This window comes from Hydra vulgaris, chromosome 11 (assembly GCF_038396675.1).
Source record: "Hydra vulgaris chromosome 11, alternate assembly HydraT2T_AEP".
Lineage (NCBI taxonomy): Eukaryota > Metazoa > Cnidaria > Hydrozoa > Anthoathecata > Hydridae > Hydra > Hydra vulgaris.
The window spans coordinates 34735758-34748401 of NC_088930.1; the positions used below are offsets into that span (position 1 = coordinate 34735758).

At 29.2% G+C, this 12644-nt stretch overlaps 1 protein-coding gene across 1 annotated transcript; it reads left to right on the forward strand.

The window, feature by feature from the left end:
• LOC136087600 (jerky protein homolog-like) lies at window positions 1-5948 on the forward strand. The gene is made up of 4 exons (XM_065810875.1): window positions 1-108; window positions 824-3039; window positions 3461-3522; window positions 3607-5948. Exon 2 carries the CDS (start codon window positions 830-832, stop codon window positions 1772-1774), a length of 945 nt encoding a protein of 314 aa, XP_065666947.1. The 5' UTR covers window positions 1-108; window positions 824-829; the 3' UTR covers window positions 1775-3039; window positions 3461-3522; window positions 3607-5948.
• Window positions 5949-12644: the final 6696 nt, after the last annotated feature.

Below are 12644 nucleotides of genomic sequence, written 5' to 3' on the forward strand. Positions count from 1 at the left end.
ATAACCAGCGTGTTATAAATATCGCATCTTCAAAATTAATTGTGTTTTGGTTAGAGAGTAGACCACTATTAAATTTATTTCTAAAGAGTTTGATTTTGACGATAAAAAGTAATTTTTTTACTTTTACAAGGAACCCCACATCTTTAATATTATTTTGAGTTGAATAATTTTGCTTATGTCATTTTGTAACTAAACTATTCACCTCTTGTATGGTTGCTTTTGGTAAGCTATGGAAGCATCTAATATGACAAAAAAAGAATTTTTGTAAAAACTGAGCGGGTTAGCACCCTTGATCCTGATGCGTTTATGCACCTTTGATCCTATGATCAAAGGTGCATACACACACAAACAAAATGTTTAACCAATAAAGTAACATGTACAATATGTCATATTGTTTTTAAATAAATTTTTTTCTTCCAAAATGTAGCCTTAAAAGTAGACTTTATACTATTTTGTGTTTTTTTTGTCCTCCTAATACTCTTATATAATATAATTGTATTCATATATATATATATATATATATATATATATATATATATATATATATATATATATATATATATGTATATATGTATATATGTATATATATATATATATATATATATATATATATATATATATATATATATATATATATATATATACATATACATATATACATATATGTGTGTGTGTGTGTGTGTGTGTGTGTGGGTGTGTGTGTGTGTGTGCGTGTGTGTGTTTGTTAATAAAGTAGATTCTAATAATTAAAAATCTTTATAAATGTTCTTCCAAAAATTAGGAATATAGCAAAACTATATAAATATTTTTCATTTTTTTACAGTTAAATATGGTGTATCATAAAAAAAGAAAAACCGATAGACCACCAAGAGGTAAAGTTAATGAAAATGAAATGCGAGCAGCTGTTAATGCAGTTCTTAATGGTTGTGCAGTTTATCGTGTATCTAAAGAGAGGGGAATCAATTTAATGACACTTAAGAGATATGTAAGGAAATGTCAATTAAATCCAAGTACAGTCTGCAAACCTAACTTCATTACCATGCAAATCTTTACCAACAAAGAAGAAACATCTTTATCAGACTATCTTTTAAGGGCTTCAAAACTTCACTATGGATTGTCAACCAAAACAACACGAAAACTTGCCTATGAATTTGCAATGACTCTTTCTAAGCGCATTCCTAAATCCTGGAAAATTTTACAAATTGCTGGGAAACAGTGGCTTCGTGGTTTTATGTTACGTAGGAATGAGTTATCTTTACGAAATCCAGAAGCTACTAGTATGGCACGAGCAACTGCTTTTAATCGTTATACAGTCGGAGAATTTTTCACCAATCTAAAAGATGTTCGTCTGCGACACAAATTTCAGCCACAAAACATATATAATGTTGATGAGACAGGTCTTACAACCGTTCAAAAACCAGTTAAAGTAATTGCTGAAAAGGGAGATAAACAAGTTGGAAGGATAACTTCAGCAGAAAGAGGGACATTGGTAACAGTTTGTTGTGCAGTTAATGCAATAGGAAACTCAATCCCTCCATTTTTTATTTTTCCAAGAGTTCATTTCAAAGGAAGTATGTTAAATGGTGGTCCACCTGGATGTGTTGGGGTTGCAAACCCATCTGGCTGGATGAATTGTGCAATGTTTTTCGAGTGGATGAAACATTTTATTCAAAATGTGAAATGTTCACCAGCTAATCCAGTGCTTTTACTTCTTGACAACCATGAGAGCCATGTTTCAATTGTGTGTTTAGATTTAGCTAAAAAAATGGCATAACTATGCTGTCCTTTCCACCACATTGTAGTCACAAGCTGCAGCCATTAGATCGGTCAGTTTATGGGCCTTTGAAACGTTATTACAATACAGCCTGTGATGATTGGGTTGTATCTAATCCAAGACCGATGACCATATATGATATAGCTGCAGTTGTAAGGAAAGCTTATGCACAAGCTTTTACTTTGTCTAACATTTCTGCAAGATTTGCTGTGGCAGGAATTGAACCCTTTAATCTTAACATATTTTCTGATAATGAGTTTTTGGCTTCATATGTAACAGATCGTCCAGAACCTATTACTGCTAACCCATCTCCAGGTGTTATTGATCCAGTTTCTGCTATTGTTCATGCCCCAGCTTTTAATCAATCATTGATGTCAAGTCTGTCATCAAGGCCAGCTTGTAGTGTATTGCCAATTCAGCCTATATCTGACCCTGTAAGTCAACTATCCAGTGTTTCTATTAATATCTCTCATCAAGCAAGTCTAGAAAAAATTAGGCCATTTGCGAAAGCTGGATCAAGGAAGTTCATTAAAGGACGTAAGCGTCAGCGTACCCGAATACTCACAGACACCCCTGCTCGAAATGAACTAAATAGGCTTCAGGAAATGAAAAAAAAGTCTCAGTCAAAAAAGAAAAAATATGAAAAGCAAAATAAGATCTTCATGACAAGGAAAAGAAAACTTGATCTTGAAAGTAATGAAAAAAAAAACGTTGAGTCTCAGTAAAAAATAACATTTTTTCTATTGATTTTTTCTTTTAAGAAAGATAAATTTGTAGTAAAATTAATAATAACTTTATTGGTATTTATTATAGACATACTTTTGACGACTTAAAAATAATTCTTACACATTTATGGTATAAGTTTGATCTCAGAACATGTATACACACATAGGATCAAGGGTGCATATAGGTAGGATCATGGGAGCATACTGGTATGCACCCATGATCCCAATTGAGGGTTCTTAGTTTTTATAATTTTAAATCTACTTAAAATATTCTGGTAAAAAAAGATTATTGAATTATAATAAGGTATAAAATTTGCTATTATGTACTGTTACTTTAGAGATCGAAATGAAAACATATATTCAGTAAATTGGCCTGATAGATTTTTAGGATCATGGGTGCATACTCTCCTCTACCCAACAAGGTGTCTCAAAAAAAAAAAATTTTTCGAAAATCAAAATGCGGAAAAGTTCAGTCGAGATTTATTATGTTTTAATAGCTTATAGTGAAAATTCCAGTCTTTCAAATCAACTCTAAGGAAGGTGGTTTAGTCGATTTCTATATAATAGAATATTTTATAACGAATTTATTATTTTGTAATAGCTTTTTTATGTTAGAAGATACCAAACACATTTTTTTATTTATGTAAATGCTTTAACAAAATTATTAATATAATTATTTTTTAGTTATTTAAACATTTTATTTATGATACATAACAAAAATTATTAAAAAAATAATATAATTAATCATTTTAATAAGACGTTAAAAAATAATTAAAGACTTGCTCGCTAACTCTCCTAACATAAAAATTGCGCGCAGACTTACTTTATAAGTAAGTTTTCATTTCATTAAAGGTTATTTTTCAATTGTTAAGCAACTTTTTTCAAATAATTTGTTAAGTGTAGATAATTATAATAAAAAACAACACGTGTATGCTATGTATGATACGCTTTTTTTTTTTAGCTTGGCAAAAAAACTATTTTTTTAGTGGTATTATTTGCTGTTACGAAACAAACTACTGTACTGTAAGCTATATTTTATACTAAAAATTTATAAATATACATAGATTTATAAACTGTATTAGCTATATTTTCAGACAATGCCTTTAGGAAAAAAATGCCACAATACAATACTAGAGTCAACTGAAGATTTGAGACATGCTGCTAGAAAGCGCAAACAGTTTTATTTGTTAGGCTTCCACTGCTCCAAATCGACTTCCAACGACTGGAGAAATGCTCAGAAGGTTTTACTGGCTCAACATTAGAAAAGAAATTAGGTAACGCCTAAAAAATTTCTGAATTATATCTGTTTATTTTACCATTTGGCATTTTCTCAGCACTACCAAGATGAACTGTAAAGTTGGATGTGCCCTTGCTTCTGGAAAAAAGTTATCTGAAATGCAGCAAGTTAGCTGAAGGAATGTGTGAAGAGAATTGGCGACAGACAGACAATCAGAGGTGTTTTCATTTTGAGAGAACTAGTAAACTTGTGGGGCAAAGCTGGATTCGACAAAAATTCATACTCACAGAGCAGCAAAATCCGAAACAAAATTACCAACAAGATTAATGAATACCAATCTCTAAAAAGACTCAAGACTCTAAGTCTACCAGAAGGAAGCTACGGCAAGAAAGTAAACAACTTTCTAAATTAAAGCAAATTTTTATTCCCAATTCATAAGGCCAACATCTCTAACTTGATAAAGAATAATCCAATGAGGAACAAAGAGGCTCGGAAAGAGGACATTGAATTTCTAAAGCACTTTCTCAAAGGACGCATAGTCAAAATGGCGGGTATTGAAAACACATTTCAAAAAAATGCTTGTTTGGCTGCGAAGAAAATAAGAATAATGGAAGAAAAAATGTGCTAACAAAATGAAAAGCTCAGAAATCAAGAAGAAAAGAATAAAAGGAAGGTAGAAGAACTAGAACAAAGAGAGTTTGAAGTTTCCTGGTACACAGACAGTGATGGCTTTCCAGACTCTGACGAAGCTTTTATGCCTCCTACAAAGACCCAAAAGATTTCAGGGGAAATAAAAGTTAGCCTTCAGCTAATTATGGATGAACTCCTAAACAATTGGGTCCCAATCATGACAAAATATGGTATTGGTATTCGACCAAGACTCTGTTTATTGACATCTCTTTATAAAGCTGGTGGTATTAATATTGAGGAGTTGAAGATCTCATGATCAACTCTGACTAGGAAAGCACAAACTGTAGTAGAGTCAGATGCCCAGATCATCCGAGGCAGAACATGGACAAAGTAAGAGGCCTACATCTAGTGATTCACTTTGATACAAAAATTGTAAGCAGTACACAAGTAAAGAAACAATTTCCACAAGTCATGAAAGGACAGCTATAAGCGTTTCTTCTCCTGAAGCTGACCCTTTAAACTTTCTGCTTGGTATTTTAAAAATTAAAAGCTCCGACGGAAGCAATCAGGCTGTAGCCATTCAAAGTATCCTCAAATACTATGAGCTATCAGATCAAACTATTGGGGTGCGTACTGACACCACAGCTAGCAACACAGGAAAGAACAATGGAGCTATAAGAAATGTTGTTCTTCGTGCTTTTGGGAGGCCTATTCTCTGGCTAATGTGCCGACATAACATATATGAGAGACATGTTTCTCATGTCATGGAACTTGTTTTTGGTAAAACAAAAAGTTCAAGCAAATACCTCTGTGTTTTACTTCAGAAGCTATGGCCGCAAATACATAGAGAAGTTAATAAGCTTGAAAGAATGAGCAAAGTTATCTTTTTTCTCCTAGAAATCACTAAGGAAGAGCTTTTTCTGTGGAGGGAGAAAGGTATAGCTGCTTGCGAAAGTGAGAGAGCCCCTAAGTTATTTGTCAAGTTCTCTGCTTGTGCAAACCAGCTTGCAGTGGTAAATGATAGGGTAGAACGTCACGTAAAGCGGATCCAAGACTCTATTGGAAGGACACATAACGAGGATAGACTTCAGGATACTCTTATTATACAGGCCTATAGCGAGTAAATTGTTAGGGGGAGGGGATCGTTTTTGAAAAATTACGCAATTTAGAATAGCAAACACGTATCATGTTTATTTTTAAAGCAAAATAAGGAAGACAATTCCACCTAACAATTTACACCTAACAACCACTTACCCCACCCAATGTACGCGCATGCTATACAATAATGTCTGCAAAACTTTTTAATGTATTTCCATATTATTTTATTTAATAAACTAAACTATTAATTTCAAATACTCGGAATTTTATTGCTTTAATTATTTAATTATTTTACAAAATAACCTTCTTTTTTATTTTTATTTATTATTTTCTAGGTTGTCCATAAAAACAGACAGCAGGTATCCAAGAAAGTTACAAAGAAGTACCTGCAGAACATCTAACAAGTATTACAACTGTCATCACGTTTTTGTTGCTTTTTAACTCAGTTTAGAACTATTATCTGAAATAAAATTGTCACACAAAATCTGTATTTTCCTTATTCTATTGGATATATTTTAAATCGAAACCAGTGTCTTGTGAGTGTTTTAAATTTAAAACTATATATAATCGGAACTTTAAAATATATATAACATATATATATAAATAAATATATCCTGAATATTAATTCAGGAAAAATTCTATTATATAGAAATTGTCTAAAACCACCTTCTTTACCTTAAAGTTAATTTGGGAGGCTGAAATTTTTGCTATAAACTACAAATACATAATAACGATACCGATAACGATTTAATTTTTCCTCATATTGATTTAAAAAAAAAAATTTTTAGAGACACCCTAATACCTAAACATAGAAAAAACTTTAAGATTGTTTCTTGCATTGCCAATAAATGTAGCTACGGGTGAAAGAAGTTTTAGCAAATTAAAATTAATCTAAAACTAATAACAATAATTGTAAATAGTTTTAGATTAATTGAAGATGTCCGTTTTTGGCCAGATATCAATTATTGATATCTGGCCAAAAACGGACATCTTCACTACACTTCTGTCTATTGAAATGGAATTGACGAAAACAATAGATTTTGATAATATAATTGAAATACTTGCCAATCCTAAGGCAAGAAAAGTTAAATTTATATAAAAGTTATTTATTTATGTTTTTTATGGTAATATAGACAGCTAATGCAATAAGAGTAATATTCTATATTACAAAATATTGAAAGCAATAAAAAAAATTTTAAAATTATATTTTATTTTTTCCTATAATTGTATAATTCCTATAATTCCTATAATTAATCCTTTTTTTTGTCATACACATTTCGAAAAAAATTTCAACTTTGATGTAAAAGGGTTCCAAAGTATGTATTTGTAAAGGGCGTAAAAATCCTAGCTACGCCTCTATATATATATATATATATATATATATATATATATATATATATATATATATATATATATATATATATATATATATATATATATATATATATATATATATATATATATATATATATATATGCATATACCGTAAAATCGCCTAAGTTCGGTCACCATGTAACTTCAGTCATTTAAGAAAAAATATAAAAAAAGCATGCAAAATTCTAATCTTTTTTTCTCAAATAATATTTGTAATTAGTTCGTAAATATGAATCTATAAAAAAAAATAATGTTTATATGCAACCTGCTGAAATAATTCTTTAGCAAAACAACAATTTAAAGAAATGCATGCTATTAAAATCTAAAATAAGCAAATTATTAAAATAAATGATTAAATTTAATCTTAGTATTATTAAGAATCACCAAGTTAATTATATTTACAAAAAAAATTATTAATTTATGAAAGTTAATTACTTTTTTTTACAAAAATTAGTAAAATTTTGAAATATTTTAACTTCGGTCATTCACGGTTAAACAACGAAGGAGACAACTAGCAGTAATATTAATAATAGTAGAAATGTTGATAGGTGTTGCGAATGTAAAATTTACAGGTAACTTTACCTGTAAATTTACCAGTAAATTTTGACATTTTTATAATGGTTGCACACTATGGTATTTTATTTGAATAATAAATTTGTTCATAATTTCAAAATTAACTGACGGTTCTTTGAGTTCTAAAAAATGTCAAGCTTATGACTTTTTTTTTTGAGATCAAATTACAGCTCAACAACAATTATGGATGCGTTGCGATTCCTGTGACGATTAGTTGTGTGGATCTTGCTGTTCTACTATGGTTAACAATACGTGCAAGAATTGCCAATAAACATACAAAGTTCATTTAAAGCAAAGTAATGTTTTTTTGTTAATTGAAAAAACTTTTTTAAGTTAATTGAAAAATATATTTTTAATTTTATTAATCAGTAGCGTACCAAATGTGATAATGGCCAAAGTAATAAAATAGTTGACTAATTACAATAAAAATTAAAAATACTACTACTTATATTTAAAAAGGCTTTTTTTATGAGCTCCTTCTTGTTTTCTTTGGTGCCCCAAAAGACTTTTTTTTGAGCCTGGGGAAATCCCCTCCTTAGTTACTGGTATTACCTGAATTTATATCATAATTTTACAATAAAACAACATTTAAAAATTAGTTTTCATTATACGTGACGTTAAGTTTGTGATACGTTATTAGTATTTATACAGCGGCCGAACTTATGAGATGGTATTGAAAGTTCGGTCAAAGTAGATGTTTTAATTTTAAATTAAATATTGAGTACTAGTTTTTATTTTTCATTTTTTTTATTTTACAATATCAATTATCAATATAATTTTCTGTATAATTCAGGAAAAAAAATTGAAAATTTTAAAATTATGCGTGATAAATAAATGTTCAGAGCTTAAGTGAACTTAGGCGATTTTACGGTATATATACATTTATGCGCGGTTTTCCTTTTTCGACCTGGGGGCCATTGGCGCTCTCAAAAATCTATATGTCTACTTAGTGCCAACTAATGAGAATAATTGCGTCGAACTTGCATCGACTCTAATATAAGTCTGACAATGCTTAACTTCCTTAAAAACCCGTTCATTTGAGGTGATCTAATACAGGCGTAAATAATTAAAAAAAAAATAGATATTGCCTGTTAGAGTAAACTCCATTTCTTGTGAGGTAGCGTATCAATAAAAACTAAAGGACATAACCTTAAAATGAAAAAATAAGAAAAACTGTAAAAAATTGCGAGCCAAGGTACCAGTTTTTGCATTTCAATAATTGACAACTTAAGCAGATTGAGTTGTCAATCATTGGAACACATGCCGTCAAATGTTGTATGCGCTGTATCTTTTAACAACTTCAAAGCTCCGCTTGATGCAGAAATTTCAAATAATTTGCTCAAGTATCGTTGAATATAATTAGAAAAAACTAATTAAAGTTCATTTTAATACATCACGCTTTATTTCCTTGTATATTTTACTGGCTTTATATTAAAATTTGAGTATGACTTCATACTCAAATTTTGATATATAAGTAAAGCTGCCAAAACTTATTGGCTATACAGGAAAATTTGTTGCAGTATTTTACTACTATTTCGGTTTATCTCCCGGTATTTTCGATCATGTACCACAGTTTTACAACCACTAGACATACTCGATATACTTTAGTTATAAAAGATTATGTAAAAATTGATGGTGGAAATTTCTGACAAAAGTTTTAACAATAACGTTACATATTAATTAAGTTAATGTTACGCCCTGTTATGCCATGGAATTTAGTAACAAAATAAAATTTTGCGCACTTTGTTTAGCTTAAATTCTAGCATATTGAGATACGACCCGTGAAACCTGCTGCCGTCTAATTTGTTAAAATCTTTTTAATTTATGCAATTTATCCACAAAACCTTATTGGGAATCTTTTAACAAGTACTTTATAACAGTATCTTTGTAAGCACAATTTCTGTTCAGAACCAAATCTTAAAGGCTCGAATTCAGATAAACTTGTACTCGTTCAGAAAGCTATTAACCGTTTGATTTATAAATACAAATTATCTTTACTGAATTTCAGTGAAGTTAATTTTTTGCTTTACACAATAAATATTCTAAATTTAATTTATACGTAATAAAAAGAAATTTTCAAATTTATTCCCAAAACCCTAATTGACTGTACTATTTTAATAAAATTAAAAAAAAAAAAATTTGTGATCCGAAACTAGTAATATTCAGGTTATAAGAATCATTTTAAAGTTAATTCTGAATATCAAAATTGTTTTGTTTGCTTTTAGTAGTGTACATTGTGGATTTCAAGAATAAAATATAGGTATAATTTCAATTCAATTTAAATTTATGAAAATTTTTATAGGAAAGATAATCCCAAATTTAGTAAAGATTTTTAACATATGTAAGAAAAAAAAAATTGATTCATAAAACTCTTGTCTGCAAAGAAAACAGTCATAATAAATAAGGTGACGTGAGAATTTTCTAAAAATATGAATAAACTTGTAGGTTGCGTTTCTTTGGCACCTGAGAGCAGTTGTGCATGAGGGGATGGGATTACGAAGCTGTTTGGGGGATGAGGGAGAGGGGAGGTTAGTAAGTACACAAAAATTTTTGCCAAAGTAGAAACAAATCATAGATTCACCACTTAGGGTGTTTCACTTCATAATATAAAATTTTCTGTTCCAATTTGCCAAATATTAAATAGGGTAGATTAGGGTAGTATGAGCACTTTGGTAATATGAGCATACTTAACGATTTCTTAGATGTAAGCAGTGAAGTTAAATTTGCTATATATTTTTTGAATCGACTTTATGTGGTGATTACAGGAATCAGTACAATTAGCGTAAATCTATATGCAGTAATTAGCGGGTATCATCTAATTAAGACAATGTTAAATTTTTTTGCGTTTTTAAAATAATATTATCACGAATGAATAAATCTGTGGCGCGAAATTTTAATACTAAAATAAAGAAATTAATTTTTTCATCAAGAAAAATATGTTAGCTAAAAATCCAACCTTTTTGGCTTGAAAAACAATGCATAGAACTATTTAGTTTTGACTTTATTTAAAGATGCTATTTTTGTGTAATATGAGCATGCTCAAGTTACCCAGTGATTTTCATTGAAATTACCAAGTTTAATTGAATAAAAATAAAATATAGTAAAAATTTTTATTATTTTAACAACACTAAATTTTTTGTATCTGAATTAATATATAAATAATATATATAAATTTTGAATAAATTTTGATCTGTAGTAATCAGAATAAATTTTTTTCTGTAGTAAAAAATTTTTTTCTGTAATTTAAATTCAAAAATATTGAATTTTTATCGTTCAAAGGTTTGAGTTGATAAAATTGAAAAAATAACGAACTATTTTTTTCTTCTTGCGGAAAACATGGTAGTATTGTTTCAACAAAAGTGGCTTAAAATTTGATCTTTTAATGATAAGTTTTGTTAATAACGAATCATTATATACCAAAAATTAGTTCTTATAGTCAGGTTGATATTTTTTTTACAAAATTAATGTTTTTTTGTGAGCTAATTTAAAGTGCTCATATTACTAAGTAGTCTGGATAATATGAGCATTTTTGTTACTTTTTTAAAACCTGTGTTTTTAAGAAAAAATTTTGGATGCCCAAATATCTAAGTGGATCATGAGAAGGGATCCCTAAATATTGTTTATTCGCAAAAATTTTGGATCCAGCTTAACTATTTTTGAAATTATTCCAATTTTTGCTTAAGGTGCTCATATTACTCTAATCTACCCTACAGTGTTGTCGTTTTGTTTTTTAAAAACTTTTGCTTAACTAAAACATAATCATTAGGCTTTATTTCGTCACAGTCAATATTTTTCAGTTCTTCTTCCAAAACTCCTTGTATTAGTTGTTACATAGATATACTACAATTTTCTAATAATAACTAACTGCTTTTTTAAATTTTATTTTACCTTCAAGTTTATTTATTTACGTCTTTATAATGCAGTATATATAAATAACGACTTTATAAATGGAGCTCGGTAACAAGAATAAATTGTCATCTTGCTCCATCCACTTATTTTATTTCAGATATGTAAATTGTATTTTATAGTAAAGGGAGAAATAAACTTAATTGTATTATAAAAAGAAATTTAAAATTTCGACCGTCTCTGGAATTTGCTTATCTTGAATAAAATATTTTGAAAATCTATAAATGATAAGACACCATACCATTTATGGATAACAAAATGTTCTGGTGAACAATTTTTTTTCTTCCAAATAAACTGCTTCCAATGCAGTGTATTTGAGTTAAACCATTGCGCAATTTAAAACTTCCCCCCGTATTCGATAAACTTTGATTATAATTTTTAAGTATTTTGTTTCCAACCTCAAATAGCGGAATTTTTTTCCGTTTCATTTTTCCACTAGTGTAAACGTAAAAAAGTTTGAAGGTTGCAAGATAGCAAAAACAAAAAAAAAAGTTATTTCTAATAACAAAATTTTTTGTTCCGTCCTGCATGTATGTTAAAACTCAAACTGAAAAATTCAATACCGTAATGGATATGGGTGAATACGGACAGTCATTAAATAAATACCACTGATTCAAAACGTTCAAGAGTTGGCTAATTCGTACATTTTATTATTTGAGAAAAGCTGAACAGTGACTTGTCCTCAACTTAAGGAAATATAAAGTGAGAGCCATCCCATATTTTGCAGGACACAGAAATGATCGAAGACATTTTTCCGAGAACAAAGCTTGATCAACTCGGTCAAGATACAATATTCTTTTTTCCAGAACTACCCACGCAATCCGTATTACCCCCAATATTGGATATTTTGTCCTATAAACTTGAAATCAATCGAAATAAATTAGTTAACGTTAGATGTATGTTCTGTAATTTCTGACTGTTTCAACAAATGCTTATGCAACAGTTTCGTAAAGTTTCACAACTACACATTCAGTGCTTTTTCCTGCGCCAAATTTTTTTTTCCACATTTTTAACATAATTTACTACAATAGATTATGTCACAGCAAAATCCAAAAAACCTTTTCGGGTTTTTATCCTTATTCACTATACTGTTCCTATTCGACCCGATTTACGGTAACGACGATATTTTTACGGTTACAGTATTTTCATAACTCCATCTTTAAAGCTATATTTTAACTCCATCTTTAAAGCTACTTTAACTTTGTGATATTCGTCATCACGTTATTTGAACAATTAAACTGTTTGTTTTTTCAAACTATTTACTAAAATGAGGAAGTTTTTATTTGATGTTTTATTCTTGAGCCATAATTTTTAAATATTATGTAAC

What these genes read in the sequence shown, in the direction of transcription:
- LOC136087600 (XM_065810875.1), top strand. Translation starts at nt 830, where the DNA reads ATGGTGTATCATAAAAAAAGAAAAACCGATAGACCACCAAGAGGTAAA.